This window comes from Monodelphis domestica, chromosome 5 (assembly GCF_027887165.1).
Source record: "Monodelphis domestica isolate mMonDom1 chromosome 5, mMonDom1.pri, whole genome shotgun sequence".
Taxonomy (NCBI): domain Eukaryota; kingdom Metazoa; phylum Chordata; class Mammalia; order Didelphimorphia; family Didelphidae; genus Monodelphis; species Monodelphis domestica.
Genome location: NC_077231.1, coordinates 156389657 through 156408252, shown reverse-complemented (window position 1 = coordinate 156408252; position 18596 = coordinate 156389657). Strand labels below are relative to the sequence as shown.

General features: G+C 33.2%; 1 protein-coding gene across 5 annotated transcripts in view; it reads right to left on the bottom strand.

The window, feature by feature from the left end:
• Positions 1–4146: 4146 nt before the first annotated feature.
• SEMA3A (semaphorin 3A) overlaps positions 4147–18596 on the bottom strand; it is a 657947-nt gene continuing 643497 nt past the window's right edge. For all 5 annotated transcript variants that reach the window (XM_007504009.3, XM_056799471.1, XM_056799472.1 and 2 more), the window contains 2 exons: positions 10038–10180; positions 4147–7595 (listed from right to left, as the gene is read on the bottom strand). In XM_007504009.3, the coding sequence (XP_007504071.1) occupies positions 7140–7595; positions 10038–10180 (599 nt within the window). In that variant the 3' untranslated portion in view covers positions 4147–7139. The remainder of the gene's footprint in view (positions 7596–10037; positions 10181–18596) is intronic.

Genomic DNA, 18596 nt, shown 5'->3' with positions numbered 1-18596 from the left:
TGTAGAGCACTAGCATAATGTCTGGCACATAATAAGCAATAAATTAATGTTAACTCTTGGTTATGATTATATCTCCAGTGCATAATATAGTCCCTAGTTGTCAACTGATTAAATATGGATGCTTTCTTTCTCTATGACTTTTAAGTCCTAGAAATTTCTTTAATGGTGTAATAGGAAAAGTACTTGGTCCCGAAGTCCAGAGAGAGAGACAGACAGACAGACAGACAGAGACAGAGACACAGAGAGAAACAGAGATAGACAGAGACAAACAGAGACAAAGATAGAGAAGGAAAGGAAGAAAGGAAATAATGAAGGAAGAAAATAAGGAAGGAAGGAAAAAAGTTTACTAGCCTAACCTCCCAAAGTCTCTGGCTGCATTGTAAGTTTTTAAGTCCTGGATTCTTAGACATAGTGATCCCTGCCAGCTCAGTGCTCTGCAGGCCCAGTGATGCATTGCTTGCCAGAGATGACTTACATAGAAAAGAGGCAGAACTACTCACCAGCCAGAGAGTTGTTTCCACAAGGAAAATATGGCAGAGAGAGAGCCGTCCACTTCATGCTCTAGCTTTTAAAGTTTAGTCTAAACCCTTCCCCTAAGTTTTTCTAATTGGCCAGGATTTTACTCCAGTACTCATAAATGACATCTCTTGACTTCCACCTGGTAGGAATCTCACTTGCCACATTGGCAAAAATCACATGACTCTATGATACTTATCAGGTGAATCTTCCCAGGATTGGGATCTCCTAAATATTTAATTCACATACAACTACTGTTCTACTGACACCTCAAATAGAACATATACTGAAGAAAACTCTATCTTTTCCCCAACTCCATCTTAAACCTCTACCAAACTATTGATATTATTATATTTGATGGTACCACCCTTTTCCCAGACACCTGTGGTTAAACTTCAATGTTATCCTTGATACGTAGTGTTCATTAAGTTAATAGTCATTTACCAAATTTTGTCCTTTTCATCTGTGCAACACCCTTAATATACATCCACCTATCTCCACTCAGACAGCCACTATTTTTTTTTTTACCTAAATGAAACCTTTCCTCATTCTCATGGCAGCTAGTACTACCAGTCCTAAAAATGGTTTGCATTCATTTTACTCATATTCTGTATTTACTTCATGTTTATATGGGGGAGAGAGATTTGGTAGTCAGAACTATCATATATATATGTACATATATAATATGCAATATATACACATACACATGAATTAATTATAAAATATATTACATATATGTATATCTATATACACACTTATATGAGTTAATTATTTTCCCTTAAACTTGCTTTTCCTTCTAAATTCTGTCTAGGGCATTACCATTCATCCAATGTCTCAGACTTATGACTTATTTTTTCTCATTTTTTCTTTCTTTCTTTTCTTAAAATTCTCATTGAACATAGCCAAGCTGATAAACAATATCATTTCATTTTATTCCCTTGACCTTAGTTGAATCTATACTCCTGATGCAGGCCTTTAATAGCTACTATCTGGATTATTACAATTGTCTCCCTCAAGTCTCCCGACTCCAATCCATTCTCTCTTATAACATAGATCTGACCACGTCATTACTCCTATTCAATAAACTTCTACATTAACCACAAATATAAAATCTTCTTTTTGGTATTCAAAACCCTTCATAAACTGGACCCTCCTACTTTTCATTCTCCATATATTCTTTGATTCACTGATCCTGGTCTCCTTGACATTCCTTGTGAGACATTCTGCTCTCCTAACTCACAGCATTTTCAATCACTGGACTCAATTTCTGAAATTCTCCCCTTCCTTATTCCCATCTCCTGCTCTCCTTGGCTCTCTTAAAGTCACAGTTAAAATTCCACCTTCTATCAGCTGCCTATCCTTAACTCATTTAATGCTAGTATCTTCCCCTTTTTGCTTACCTCTAATTTATCTTGTATAGATCCTGTTTGTAGATAGCTTAATGTCTACCTCATTAGACTCCGAGTTCATTGAAAACTGGAACTACTTTTTGTTTTTCTTTGTAATATCTAGTGCTTAGTACAGTGCCTGGCATATAGAAGGTGCTCTATACATGCTTGTTGACAGATTGATTCCCCATATTCCCAGTGACACCATCCTTCATTATCATCTAATGCTATTAGAACAACCTCCTAATAGGTCTTCCAGTTGCCTTATGACCCTTCATATCACAGCTAGTTAGATCTTTCCTTTAACATAGAATTAATCATATCACTTCTAGGCTCAAAGCTATTAAATTTCCTATTATGGAAAATACATGTACCTTTGCAGATCATTAAAGATTTTTCATAATCATATGCCATTCACTCCAATTAGACTATTCTCTTTCACATTCTGTGCTTTATCCAAATGGAATTCTTCACCTGTCATCATCCAAGGCTTGTACTTCCATTTTTCACGTTTCTTCTCCATGTTCCTGTGCTGAGAATTATCTTCCTGCTCTCTTTTCATATATTTAACTCTTACTTGTCCTATAAAAGCCCAAATGATGCTACTTCAAGAAAGTGTTCACTGGACCCATTGTGCAGTTATGACACTTTTCCTTTCAGATTTCACATTGTCCTTCTCTTGTATCAGATACATCGATCATATTTTCCTTTTATTATTATATTATCATAACTGTCACACTTCTACTAGACTAAAAGCTTGATGAGGGCAACAATATCTTGTGTAAACACTTACCACACACTTTGTAGATTGCTATACTAAGTAGGCAATTATGCTGAAAAATATCCCTGAGTCTCTAAGAATAGACGTTTTATATTCATCTTTTTTGTTTGTATTTAAAAAATTTTTTTGGATATGCCTTATTGAAGGAAATTGTTGATCTCTCCATTTAAAAAAAATTATCTTAATCATCAAATTTTAGTGGCATAGCAGATGGCAAAAATGCTTGTCTAAACTTTGGGTTGCTTTTTCCCTCATTTTTCTCCATTCTTTGAACTACTTAATTCTATGAACTAATTCCCCCTCCAACTTCTTTTGATCAGCTATTATATGAAAATATATTATCCAAATATATTGAATTACTGTGAGAAATCTCTGAAGTACAGAAATGTGTAATGTCAAATATGAATTTGTTCAAATTATCGAAGTACCACAAATGTAGAGCTAAACAGACACCCATGAGATGATTAGCCAATCCTCTCATTTTAGAAATAGGAATCCTGAGTCCTTGACACTTGCACAGGTTCATATACACAGTACATAATAGCTAGGATTTGACTCCAGATTCTTGGATCCAAAATTTGGTGCCTTTTCAAAGTCTCTTTTCACAAAGTAAGGGTAAAAATAAAAATGATTTAGGACTTCCAAAGGAAGCCACTTCATATCTGCCTGATGTCCCCTCAACCTGGGAGAATTGTGATGCCAGTTATTTTAAGTAGCACAGATCCTTAACAAAATGATACTTTTAGTTCAAGTTTTGCATTTTGTTTGAAGGGAGATATTTTTTCTTCTACCCACCAGAAAGAATAGGATTTTTACTCTAAGAAAGGTAAGCTTTGTGTTTAAACAAGGGTATATGTTGTAGGTGCACTGAAAATATAAAGGTAATTGTTCCCACTTAGAAAGTTGGACTTGTTTAGTCATTTCAGCCTTTTTGTAACCCATTTGGGTTTTGTGGTGTTTTTTTTTTTTTGGCAAAAATACTGGAGTGTTTTGCAATTTGCTTCTCCAACTTACTTAACAGATGAAGAATCTGAGTGAAACAGGGTTAAGTGACTTGCAGCATCACACATTTAGTAGAGGAGGCCAGATTTGGGCCCAGCGCTGCATCCACTTTGCCACCTATATGCTTTATTTAGAGTAGTCACATATCAAAATGAGGAATATTATGATTCAATAGTCTCTATCTTGTAAGGGCTCAGCAAACAAAGACTGTTATAAAACTCATCACATTTCATCCATATATTATATGCTAGATGTTGAAATTAAATTAATACCATTTCAGTTAAGAAAACACACACACATGTCACATTATCACAATGAGCATCTCTCATTTATAACTAAGCTAAGGGATGCTAATGTGCTGATTTCTTCAGCATCATTATCTTGATCTCAAAGACCCTTCCAGCTTGTCTCCTTTCACACTAGATGCTTGTGGGAAGAGTAAAGACATCCAAATTCCAATATTTTGAAGAAATGTGTATTTAACAACTGAATACATGCTAAAAGAAATAATTTACAGCAGCAGTTTCATTTACATTTTGTCTCCAGTTCTCTAATTCCCATCTGAAATGCAGTGATAAATACAGAGATGGAACAAGTTACTATCTGGCAAAGAACATGCTTAGTGAATGGGCACACACCTTCTGCCCTTAAATAGCACATAAACCACCTTTTTGCCTGCATGGTGAAACCTTGCATTTACGAAGTATGTTGAACACATTGAAATGGAGTACCTATAGATAGCAGTACTTTACACTGTACCTCTCTTCTATTCAAAAAGTATTTACATCCCTTTTGGCTAATGTGTAGGTAGCAAAAACTGAACTATTTAACACATACCATTGAAATCCACTAAATAATACATTAAAGGATCATTAAATGTGCATTCACATGCATTTTACTTTTTTACACTGACTTCAATCCAGCCATGAAGGTGTAATTTTGCTCTGCAGTGATGCACATTGTCTCTACCTTGATACTTTTCTTTTGTTTCTTTTGAACCTCATAGTTTCTGTGAACTTTTAAAGCTAATCTCATTTCCAATGGTTCAAGAATATGCAAATGAAGGCTATTAAAACAAAATTGCATGGAATTCCTTTTTTGTTTTTGCATATGCAAACTGCCTTCTCTCAATACACTTTGGCAGAAGATTTTGACTATAAAATGAATTATTTACCTGCATAATATATGTAGAAAATTTGAAAACCTAGAACTAATGGTTTACTGAGTCAAGCCAGCCATTATTTTATCAAAATGTAGCATTTCTTTTGAATAATAGCATAATGAAATCAAAATGCACTCCAAAATTGGAGGGCATCCCTGGAGTTATCACACAATCTATCATCCTTCACATCCTCGATTTTGAAGACTAATAAGACATTGGATACTTCTGTTATAGCAAATAAATTCTTTTCAACTTCAAGATGTCCAAATTTAGAATGAAATTCAATACAACCTTTTTAGTACAGTTGAGATATTTTATGAAAATGCTAGAATGACCTATTTTCTGAAGCCCTCTTTGTTCTTTTGTTTATAATTCATACAAGATTTTCTATAAAGAAATATGTTTTGATTGTGAAATAGCATACCAACAGCATGTTAATCGCTGAAGATTTCCAATTGAATTTAAACTATTTTTTAGCTTTTTTGAAACATATGCCACCGAATTGATTATTCAAAGCAATCATTTAAACTGAAACCTTGGCTTCAACCTGTGAAATATTTCAGCTTTTGGGGACTTTTAAAATTCACTGTATTCTGAAGTGAGAAATTAGTGATGAGTTAATTAGAATCCCAAAACCACTATAGTTAGAATTCCAATGTCACTTCATTAATTAGCAAATTTTTTTCTCCTTGAGAATTGTAAAAGGCCTTGGGAGAGATCCCCCAGAAAAGTCAATGCTGTACAAAAATAATATTCTAATGCTGATGGTTTGACTCCTAAGCACAATTCTCAGTGAATAATGCTAAGACAATGTGGTAAACAAACTTAACTCTGGATGCCCTTTCACAAAGATGCTTTAGGAAATTAGTGTTTTCATTTTCAAAAAAGGTGATATTTCCAACTCTGTTATGTGTAAAAGTTCTGTCGAAATTAGGAGGCATACTCATTAAAGAGAAACTACTGCCCCAAGAGATGTGAATTATGGGTAGTTAGGCATTGCTGGTATTACAGGTCTTAACTGAGTTAGGCACTATTATTTCAAAACCTCGTTTGAGAATGTAAAATCTTATAATATAGTTGTTTATCACCTTTTCATAGCTCTCTTATTTGACTTCCACTGAAACCAAGAGACAAATCTTTCATGTGTGTGAATGCTTTTGTGTAGATTTCCTACCTTTATAGAAATAAAAGAATACTTTTTTTTTTCTATTCAATTAACTGGAGACGGTAGTAAACATTTTTAGGTAACATGTGCTTCATTTGCTCATCACTGATTTGTAATAAACAATTAAGATACATTTTTTTATCAAAATTCTTTGCTCTTTCATTTTGGGAGGTCAGAAAATTATATAATTTACATTTATTATAGATAATATTTACGGTGGAAAGGGAATGAAAGGATTCCATTCTTTTCCCTTCTACAGAGAACTAAGGCATATTTTATACTTGCTTTTTAGGGATTAACTATTTAAGATGTATGCCATATAAAACATATGGGCAATCTCTGTCATTGGGCTGAAAAATTCTCCAAATGAGAAAAAAAAAGCAGCACACAATTGGAATTTTAAAACAATAATTAGAAAGTACAATATTTGTAAGACAAAAGCCTATTCTAGTTTAGAAAAGAGCTAAGTTTTACTGCATATTTGTCATGGTACATTTAAATTATAGTTTTAATAAAATACATCTTTAGATCAAAGCTGAAAGAAGACATCAGTAGTAGATCAGTGTATTCCACTTTCTTTCTGGATGATGGGTGGTTTATGCTTTTCAGATTTCCACAGACCATTTCATTCGGTATCATTTTACTCCTCCAGTACATATAAACAAGAGTATTGGTAGATAAAAATTATCCTTGCATCCAACCAAATTTTGGAATATTAATCAGCTTTGTAAATCCATGCAGGTTTTTTTTTAATGCTTAGTTCAATAAAAATGGCATTGCTGATGTCAGTTTTCCTTCTTTTAAAGGACAATATGGCAAATGACATTTTTAAGTCTCAGGCAAAGAAAACAAAACCTGTACAATGGAATCTTTGTAGGAAACATTGTCAGCTAAATTGGATATCTATGTTCATCTTTGAATCTCCATTATATGTTGGTATTAGGAAAGGAGTCTGTTAGGAAAGTTAGTCATGGACTTAATTTATATTAGGTGGAAATCAGTTGGACTTCCCACTATTGTAAACATCCACATAATGCCATGATAAGGTTCATGTATATTGCATTTTTTCCAGTTATCTGTCTAAACAAGTTTCTATTTAGGTGAGGTTTCCAGAGGTAATGCAGTTCAAACACTCCTGGGTGCCCTCTCAAATTCGTGGGTCCTCCTATTTCTACCTTTTTTATTTTCCTGTAGGTGCTTCCATTTATTACTATTCACTTGAGAATTGCCTGGCCTCTGTCTACGTTGCTTTCGGTCCCTTTTCCAAACTTGTTCACAGAACTCATCCATTGTATTGAGGTTGGGATGGTTGATGAGTTGCATGAAGTCTCTATACCACACCTTCTGGTTGGGTGTCATGCCATTGGAAATATCCTTGGTCTTGGCACTATCACCATCATCATCTTTATGAAGAAGCTCTTCTAAATGATCTGTGTCAATGACTTCTAAGGTCACCTTAAGAAGAGTTTGCATGAAGCCATGTTCTACTGCATGACAGAGATAAATGCCTGAATCTTTCCGCTGTAGACTACGAAGCAAAAGGCCTTGTTCAGTTTTGATGATACGATCATCCACTCTGATCTGATGTGTGGGAGAGAAAAACAAGAGGCATTCTAAATTTTATCCATGGAAATTTCTAATACTATTTTTTAAGCAGACAATGACAAGAAGAGATTGGTTTTATGTTAAGCCAAATTTTGTAACCATAATAATTTGCATCTCAATGTTAATGGTATACAGAAAGATATAGCACTTTTCTGGAATAAAAGGAAAATGTTATCATTCAATAAAAAGGGAAATTTTTATTCAATATGAAGTTCAATTCATTTCTGTAAAAGCTTTTCTTCATTATTATGTTATATAGAATATACATATTAACATGTATAGCTATATAACATATATTTATATACCACAGAGTCAAGATAATCAATGGAAGAGGCAAGGATCTTGCTTTCTTAAAGTAGAATGTTGATGAAAACAAACAACTTTTGGGTGAAGGATGATATTACAAATTTAGCTTGAAAACAACAGTGATACTGAAGTTCACATTCAGTAAATATTTCATAGCAATAGACTTTTAATAAGAAAGACTGAAAGAAGTATTTTAATAATTGAGGGATTCGGAGCTAGCGAATAGAGATTAAATATATTTTGTAGATGTTATTCTTACTAACAACAATAATAAACATCTCCTGTTAAACATATTTTGTTTTAGTAGTAATTCTAATTATATATGTCATTTTGCACAAATCAGTTATATATTTTAGAATAATACATCATGAATATAAAATATAAAACTAACAGTAACATTTACCTAACACATCATCTATGACAGATGAAAAGAGTGTGCATGATTCTTCAGTGAGGATATGGAGGAACTTTTTTCTTTCTCTAGTTACTATCTAAATTGCATGCTTATAATTTCTGTTTACTGTTTTTCATCATAAAGCATTTTATCCATTAGTTTAACTATATAGTGTTCAATATTAAATCTTTTTTTCCCAAAAGTTCTTGAAGGCAAAGCATACTCCCCAAGCTTTCTTGTGGAAATTCTAATTTATAAATATAGCAATGATTATGTTTTGCTCATAGGCCTTCTATTAATTAAACAAATGTGTTTGATTTTCCTAAATTGGTGTCTTTGTGTTATCTGACCCAACCGATGCTTATTCAATTGTGTTCCTCTCGTAATCAGAGACTCAACAGAATAATTTGAACTCATATTAGATGTTAATAATACAGACTCATGATATTAGTTTCTGTATTTGCATATTGCATTTTATTTGAAGAATGCAACTTATGTTAACTTTCCTCCTCAAATAAAATTATTAAAGGAAGAAATTCATAGAAGAAAAGTATGGTTGAATAACCACATTTTTTGTATAGTGATTATGAATAGCTAGAGAGGTTAAATAGGTGGGATATATATTAAGACAAAGTATACAATGGAATGGGATATTAACATTAAAATTTGTTCTAGGGGATAAGATAACTATAAGAACTAAGATTAGCTTAGTGATTTAGTTACATTAAAAGGGAAGATTCTTATTAATTTGCTGATCATGCTAGTAGAGATACATTAATGGATTCTATTCTAATTTTCTCTGGTTAATTATTGCTGTCTTCCTTTTTTTTTGTAAGAAGGATGAATTTCTAGTTTTATGACTGATTCATGTTTGTTGACTGGTTTTCTTTTATACTTCCCTTCTTCTTTGGGGAAACTTATGAGACAAAGGCAACATTACTACAATTAGCAACAAATCAAGATGCGGTGAGAGTTAGGAATCAATAAACCATGGACAGGCCTTCAAAGCAAGTAATGGATAAGAATTAATGAAAGTTGCCAGACATGGTGGCCTCAGCAGAGAGGCAGCTAGCCAGCCATGATTCTCATATAGTCTCGATCAAATGATATTTAAAGCTTTTTCACAATTTTGCCCCTTCCTATGTTTTACTCCTCATATATATTTCTTTTCCACAAATGCTATGATCCAGCTTACTTGCTATTTTTCATTCATGATGAAGGATTTTCCATCCTTATGCTTTTTAATCAACTGCCCCTCATTCCTTCTTCTTCACCTCCACCCCTTAAAAGACTTGTTCTTCTTTAAGTTTGAACTCTTAGTTCCACTTTGTTCAGAAAGGCTTTCCAGAACCCCCTCAGTTTTTAATGTCATTCCCTCCGAGCTATGAGCTCTGTATATATCCAAAATACCAATTTACATACATAATTTCTCCTCTCATTAGACTGTAAGCTATATGAGAACACTGTTGATTATTTTTCTTTTTTTCTGCATTTCTCAGTTAGCTCGGTGCTTTTCATATAGTAAGTAGTATTAAATGCTTTTTGACTGATTAGTTGAAGACTAAAAATAGATTATTTTATGATAGTTATTAAAGTTTTCTAAAAAGTAAATGAAAAAACTAGATAGAGTTTAATTAAGGCAAATAAAGTAAAATTATTCTGGAAATATTTAATAGTAAAAGTTGGGTTGGAAAAGAAAAACTTTTACGTTCTTGTACCTCTTCTTTCCGTTCCTCATTTTGCCTCTGGAATTGCCAATAGATGAGAGCACGTTGAGACTTGGGGCTGCACTCCAAGAATGTGCTACTATTTTCTACTCCATAGATGATTTTTTCCTCAAAACCATGACCGTGGTAGTTATCTGTCAGTTGATAAAAATAAAATTAAATTAAAATGAGGAAAGTAAGAAAATAATCCTAAGTTTCCAAATGGAGTTACTTCTTGAAATCACCTTTTCTTGCCAAGTTTGTATGATGGAACAGTCTGATTGAGAGTAACAGTGAATGGAAAGTATACATTATTAGAGGCCTAAAAATTGAGCTTCCTACCTATGATGACGAAATCAGTTTGTTTGGGTTTTATGAAGCACATATTCAGAGAGATAGTCGGTTAGAAAGTAGCATTCCACTAACACAATCAGTGCTTTGTGGAATAAACTATTTCCATAAGACCTAGGGAAATGCATGTATGAAATAATTTTCAATTCTATATATTTTGACATGAGGGAGTGGGAAACCGAACGTATATAACTGCATGGCAAGGTATTTAATCTATTTGCATGTGTCTGCACATCTTTCTTTGCTAGACAAGAAAGTGGTGACTGGGGGCTGCCAGGAAGTTTATGTTTTATAACAATTGCTCCTAAATATTCCGTAGTTTTATTGAGAGGCCAACCTGTGGGAAGGTCTTTGAATACCTCAGAAGAGTTATTGTTAAGATGTGACCCAGTTCTCCACTGGAACTGGTTATAAATATTCCATCTTTTATTATGCCAAGAAATTAGTGAATTGGAGAAAAGACAAAAAAAAGATATTCAAATAATATATAATAAAAGTAGAGGAAGAAGAAAACCAGTTTCCTAAGAAAGGTTCTGTTATTTTACCCTTGATGTAACCTCCTTCAGTGTGGTAAATGAAACACATTTAAGATCAACAGTATCACATGGGGAGATGCTCAGTAAAACTCATTTGAAGAAAGGACTCCTTTTTGTAATCTCATACAATTCTGTTTCCATAAGGATACTCCACAAAATCTGCATCTGGTTAATTTAACTGAAAAATAGTCAAAATATTTTTATATGCAAGACAAGCTGATGTGGCAGAAATATGAAAGAAATATTTACCCTCTATCCTGCAGGTAAGCTCTTAACAATAAAAAATATTTTAAATTTAATTTTGGGAATATTACTCTCTTACCAGTTATTTATTATGTTCCTTATCAGGTTTAAACTTCTCGTGCTGGGTTTAAAGTTTCCCTAAAAAGATTAGCTCTTACTATCCTCCATTTACTACCACCAATTTTCAACATATTACCACCACATTTGGACTCTACTACTATATACTTTACTGGGTGAAGAAATGTCAATAGCACTTGAGAATATGAAGTTGGGAGGAGCAGCTGTTTCAGAAATGAAAATGTCAAAAGACGATGTGCCATAGCTTTTAAACATTGTATGTAGAGTAACATATCATAGGTCTTAGTTTTTTTTTTCTCATGTGTTAGATTTGTAATGTGAAAAAGTTATTTGATAACTCTTCAAAGGAATTTCACAATTTAGAGACACAGAATTAAAAAAAAAAAGCAGAAAAGTTGGAATGGGGGGGCAATTTGATACTATGGAACTATAGACAACATGACATAATCCATAGTGGTCTAGATTTGGATATCAAGGGATCTGGGTTCAAATCTCAACTTGAGTTCTGTTTTATAAACCTAGGCAAGTCATTCAAACTTTTAGAATTTTGGTTTCTGACTCTGGAAAAATGAGAGTAATGAGTCCTCACTGTACCCAACTTTAAACCAAAGTCAACAAGTATTACATTAGATATTGACTTGTTCAGAGCACTGTACCAGGTTGTTCATATACATTTTCTACTACTTAATCTTCTGTAGAAGTTAGTACAAAGGTTGTAATATTTACAATGTTCAGTTTGCTTATGTTATCATGAGTATTCTACAGTAAAATAGGGGGCAGCTGGGTGGCTCAGTGGATTGAGAGCATGACGATTAAATTTAACTCTCCCCAGATTGTGAAAATGAAATTAATTAACTCTCCCCTGATTGTGAAGTTTTAAATGGTAACCCAGGCCTATTGTTATATTTTAATCCCCAAAAGGATAAACACCCTACTTAAAAGTTGAGTATGAAGATCTGCCAATTCTATATTGAATCACCAAAGGTGAAAATACCCCATTCACACTTGAGTGGGGGAGGTCTGTGACCCATGTGTGCGATAGTGGGTGATGAATCAGAATTGACTGATTGTCTTCTGGGCAGTCCTAGAGCAGAGTGTCAACTGTAATTGGGAGATGTAGAATTAGGGGAAGGCACAGGAAGTGATGCAAGAGAAAATGTCTTTAAAAGGGAATGACAACTTCCTGAAAGGAGTTCAATTCTTCATGCTTTCAAGTTGAGGCTAGTGAAGAGGGGCAGAAGGCTTTGCTGACTGGACCTGAGTGTCTGTTCCTTTAGACTGACCATGGTGAGTGAAAAGCTAACTCTTAACTGCTGGATATCCAGAAGAGACTATCCTCAGGAGAGACCTAGCCTCTTGAAAGAGATTCCCTGCATCCCCCGGGCCTTGATTACAAGGGGGCAAGGCTGCAGTGGTTAAGAACTAACTCTCCCTGCCCAGGGGCCAGGAGTAAATTAGTGTTTAGGCTAGATATCTTATGTTATCCTCTCTCTGATTTCTTACTTCACTCTTTCTACATTTTGTAAATAAATAAAATCTCTTTGGAATTAAATTCCTGGTGACCACACTCTTAAATAATCAAGTCCAATCCTTTTAAAAATTACCTCTTTCTCCCCTTACAAGAGCCAGGTCTAGAGATGGGAGGTCCTAGGTTCAAATCCGACCCCAGATACTTTCTAGCTGTGTGACCTTGGGCAAGTCACTATTGCCTATTGCTTAGTCCTTACCCCTCTTCTGCCTTTGAACCAATATACCTTATTGATTCTAAGAAGAAGGTAATGGGTTTTTAAAAAATAAATTAGAATAATTATGTTTAACAAAATTATGTTTCTTGATTCTTTTGAATTCATGATGAAGCCAATAATAACAACTCTCTTTCTTCTCCTTCCAACAGAACTTATGAGATATTCTATTGGTCCAACTTCTTTTGATCTTCTTTTTAAAGTGGTAACTGTTGAGTTTGAATCATCTATAGTTGCTTCTAGTGTCTTGCCAATCAATCATCAATAAACATATTATTTTTTAAAAGGATATCAGTGAAAAAGCATGTATTAAGTGCTTACTATGTGTCAGGCATTGTGCTAAGTGTTGTGTATATAAAGAAAGGGAAAAAATTGCCTCTGTCCTAAGAGAGTTTATATTCCAGTGGAGAAAATATAAAGAACTATGCACATATAAGAGACATGCAGAGTAAATGGAAGGCAATGTTAAAAAAAGAAGACATTCTAATTTCTTTTTTAGTACCATTGTCATCATCAATTATTTCCTTTCTTTTTTAGTACCATTGTCATCATCATTATTTCCTTTCTTAATGTATTATTTCCCTGCGTGCTGAACAAAGATCTCACATCGAGTGCAAACAACTGTATAAGGTGATCCAAACACTCTTTGCTTCTTGGCATTCCTGGCCCCTTTCCTGCAGTTCCTACTCCATCACTGCAGAAGGGTTGTCCTAGACTTGGAACCTCAAGAGTTGTCTACAAATCCTGGCTCCATTATTCAGAATATGATATAACTCTAAGTATCTGTAAAAGGTGAATCACAGCACCCCTCACTATCACATAATTAGGGCTCAGAAATAGGGAGCTATAATTTTATTGATCTATACATATCCTAAATGAGGAAACTCTCTTCTACCAATGAAGGTCAGTATCTTCATTCCAAGTTTAGCTACATAGATGACTGAGAATTTGAGTGTCTTCCCCTGGTCATAGAGTGAGGAAGTATTTTGGGTTCATGTCTGTCTGACTCTGTGCCAACTCTCTCTCCCCTACACCATTATGGAGCTCTTCTATATTACTGGTATAGCAGTTTTGCCACTTATGTTGCCTTAGAAATTCATGGCCAGAGGGCATGATAAGTTTTCAGCAAATATCCAGAAAGCACCTTTTTTTCAAAAGTTCCAAACAAGAACAGTTGGTTAACTTGTGCTTAGACTATATCTAGATATTGCCAAAACAATTCCCTGAAAAGTATGGAGGAAAAGTAATTGACAACTCTGATTGTCATGTTAGATGACTAGTGATCTCATACTTGATAATCTTAAATACTTTCTAGGTAGACAACACAGAAGGAGTGATAGACAGGATCTTGAGGTATTATTAAAGTCCATCTTCCTTTCTCTAGGAAACAGGAGCATTAAACTATCTCTTGGTCATTGGGCAGCTGTTCAATTTTAAAGATTTCTAAGGAAGGAAATTCCACAACCCCTCTCAGTCATTCTCTGTGAAATATATTTCACACTTAGAAGAGATTGGTTTTGGATGCAAACTTTTGTGATGAAAATTATACCAATAGACAAAAGGGGTGTAGTTTTAAAATTGACATAATGATTCCTCATGGGTTCTGCAATCAGAATTGTTAGAGCAAAATGTTTGAGAGCAAGAAAACATTAGGTTTCTTTTTAAATAACTACAGAATGTTTGGAGAACACAATGTAGCAATATGTTGCAGCTGTTAATGAAAAGAAATAATGTTTTTGAGGAAGCAATCTTCAATTAATCATTTCCTCTTGTAGTGGGATAATTTATGGAAATGAAATGAGACTAATAAACCAGAAATAATGAGAGAAAGTTAAATAAATTGCTTCCTTTTGTAACAACAAAGATTCATGGTATCCATCATTTTGTTGGATATATCACATTGCTAAAGGATGTATTTAGCATTTGATTCTCCTCCAATACCACAGAAACAGAAGGCATCAGATTTCAGCTTTCAACTTATTTAGCTTTCTATCTTAACCCTATGAATGTTTCTAGGGATTGAAATGTTAATAGTGCCCTGATCTGAAGTGATTAGACATCAGGAGGAAGGGAATGACAAGGGTGTGTTATATAAAATAGTGTTTGACTCTCCTGAGAATTTTAAACTTTGTTTTCATTTTTTCAAGATTGTTCTTCAGGTTTTTGAAAATTGAACTTTTCATAGACATGAAGTCTAAAATGAAAGCCTCACTTTGTCAAATAGTTGAAGACCATTTAATCATATTACGTAAATCATGATTCAATTGTCCAATGACCTAGCAATCTTCTTATTTTTCTTAACAATACAGAAACACAATTGCCCATGCCTTGACTCTGTTTGAAGTTCCTCCCTTCCATCAAGGTTCAACTTCAAATTCTAGTTCCTCCAAGAAAGCTTTCCTGAACTCCTCAGCTAAAAGAGAAATTCCATCTGCAAATTTTTTATAACGCATTACTTAGATCTTACCTAAAAACTAATCATCCTTTTACTTCTTGTATCCACATGTATGTCTTTAAAATAAAAAACTTCACACGAGAACATTGTTATCTTTTTTGTTTTTTGTATTTACAGGGCCTAACACTGTACCATGTACCTGTTTAATGAATGTTTCCTGGAATTGGTTAGCAATTAAATCATTAACAATAATAATAAATTTAATTTTAAGGTACAAAGTAATTATGCAATATTTTAATTCAGTAAAAAGTCATTAAACATATCTATGCATCTCAGGCACTTTGGTAGGTGCTAAGAATATGAAGATAATAAGTCCCTCAATTTAAGGGACTTACAGATGTATATGCATATAGTTATCTATGCATGTACATGTATTCACAATCTCAACTAGATTTTCATATATACACATATATGTATGGACACTGACATTTAAACATTGTCTATATAATAATAACCTGCATTTATAGAGAGCATTATATGGAACATTGTAAAGTGTTTTTCATCCACTGTCTCATTTGACTCTCACAATAACCTTGTGAGTTAGTTACAGGGTGAAATGAAAACTTAAAAATCTTGTGTGAGCTATGGATGGAATTATTATTTTTACTTGGTAATCTAACATTGAATAGACTATGCATATTAAGATAAGTAAATGAGTTAGTTGTTTTGCTTTTATCTATGGATTCTCGGCTGTAAAAATAATAAATGTAGTAGAGGCAATGTGGTTCTTTGAAAAGGGATGACATCTAAGGTGGAATCTTGTCTCACTTCTACCTGGGCCTCTGTTGCCTCATTTGGAAACTGAGGAGGTAGATTAGACCATCTTTAAGACTCTTTTTATCTCAAAACCTATGGTGCTCTATGCTATGGAAATTTGGACAAATACTTTTATTTTCACCATAGAAAATATCTTGCTATAGAAAATGGTTATAGGTGGCTAAAAATATAAAGGGAAAGTCATAAAAGTCAGTAAAGCTATGTTATAAAATAAATAAAAACAAAAGAGAACTAAAAATAATATCTATTATATACCATGACTTAGGATGTACACCTACCTGATCATCTTCATTTTTATGGAACTTAATAGCCATGATTTCCAAAACTATTTATATGAAATATGTAAATTTTGCCATGCAAAGGAACTATTTCTACATTTACAAAACACCCATCTATAGGTTTCTATCTACCTGTATGTTATAATTCAAAAGGAATGTTTTATTTAATTGAAATCTAGATAATTTTATTTCTGTTTTGGAAGTGAGACCTGCTTTAGCACAGTGGGAATGCTAAAGAACATTTTAAAAACTGAAAATAACAGCCTATCAGGAGATATCACGGTATAGTGGGATGACAAAAAGCCTTAGAGTCAGAAAGAACTAAATTCAAGTCTGGTCTCAAAAATATATTGATTATTTTACCATGGGCAAGGAACTTAAATTCTTAGAACCTCAGGCAACTCTGTGAGAGTAGGACTCCCAAGTAATTACCTTTGTAAATAAAGGAATCTTTCTGAAATTTGTAGTCTCAGAGAGTCATTTAAACAAATACTAAGAATTCATGACTTTCTTAGGATTACATTGCCAATTCACATGCCTTTGAATTCAGGGCTTGAATTCAGGTTTTCTTTGTTCTTAAAACCACCAGTCTAATTATTATGGCATGATGCCTCACAAATAGTGTATTAAATCAATAAAATTATTTCATATCATATTTTAAGATGCAAAGTAAGATTTTATTTTCCATGTACTTGCTTGGTACAGTTGTATCTATCATATAATAGTTTTTAAACTGGCTTCTTTGTAGTTTAACAAATATTCACATTGAGTAACATAATACATTCTGTGAATTTGCCATTGAAATGCATTGGTTAATCTATGAGGGATTATTATTAATCTATTTTATGATTATTTCTAATCATCTGATGAGTAAATTATCAATATTTCTTTAATTTTATAAATGACAAGCCTATACATAAATGATAGCACTACACAGATGGTGAAATCGTTATATTTCCAAAATCATTCATGAACCCAGTTGAATTGGCAATATAAAGAAAATAAATAGGATCTATCCCTGATGTTCTTTGAAGCCAATGGCAAAGATATAGTTTAGAAGGACTAAAGCTAAAATTTCAATTATTTAAAAATTCAAGTCAAAAATGAATGAACCTCTTATAAAATTTACCAGATTTTCCTTATACATATGGCATATTTTATTTTTTGCCATTCCAAAGAAAATACATGATATGGGATATCAGGAATTCCATAGGAACTTTATATTCCAAAAAATAAAAGAAAGTCAGGAAAAATGAACTTTAATATTTAATTTACTTTTTTCCCCCTAAGAGATATGACAAGAGGTAAGAAATACTCATTTGCTGAAAATGGAAACTCTGCATGAACAATAATGAAAACACCACTTTGGATCACAGGTTTAGAATTTTTTTTTATTCCACTGTACTTTTACTAAGGCCATTGATGTGAATAATGTGCTCTTTTAGAATCAGTTACTGACTTTCCAAAGGCATAATGGCATTAAGTCAGTTGGGAACAGGGGAAACATTTTAAACAAGTCTTGAAAGTTCTTGTGATGAATAAGGAGTTAATAAATATTTAAGAAACAGAATCACCAATGTATACACCGACCTCACTTCCCTTGTAAGCTATGTTGCCTATCAATTTTGTAATATAGAATATATGTAATATATACATTCTTAATAAATACAGTAGATAGTAAATTGCTGTTACAGGTTACTCTCAGAAGGATGTATAGGTTGAAAATATTTTTAAAAAGTTTTAAGAAAGATTTAGATTTATTTGTGTAAAATAAGTGAATTTATAAGATTTACTATGGAGAATTTAGAAACATTTAAATTTGGAATCATGATACACAAACATGCTATTTTCTTACAGTCTCCAACTTTCTGATAGAGTACTGGGATTGATTGAAAATTGGTATAAAGCAGTGAATCATTTCTTCTGACATTTGGCTCCAACTCTGGGAATTAATTGAAGTGATTAGTCTAGATAACATGGGTGGCTCAGTTCAGAGTGGCATTTCTATAGGTAAGTATATGTCAGGGAATCTGAATTAGTAGTATTGGGTCTTTACGATATTAAAAAGGTATGTACTGCTGTAATTTAGGTAATAAATTGGTATTTAGGTT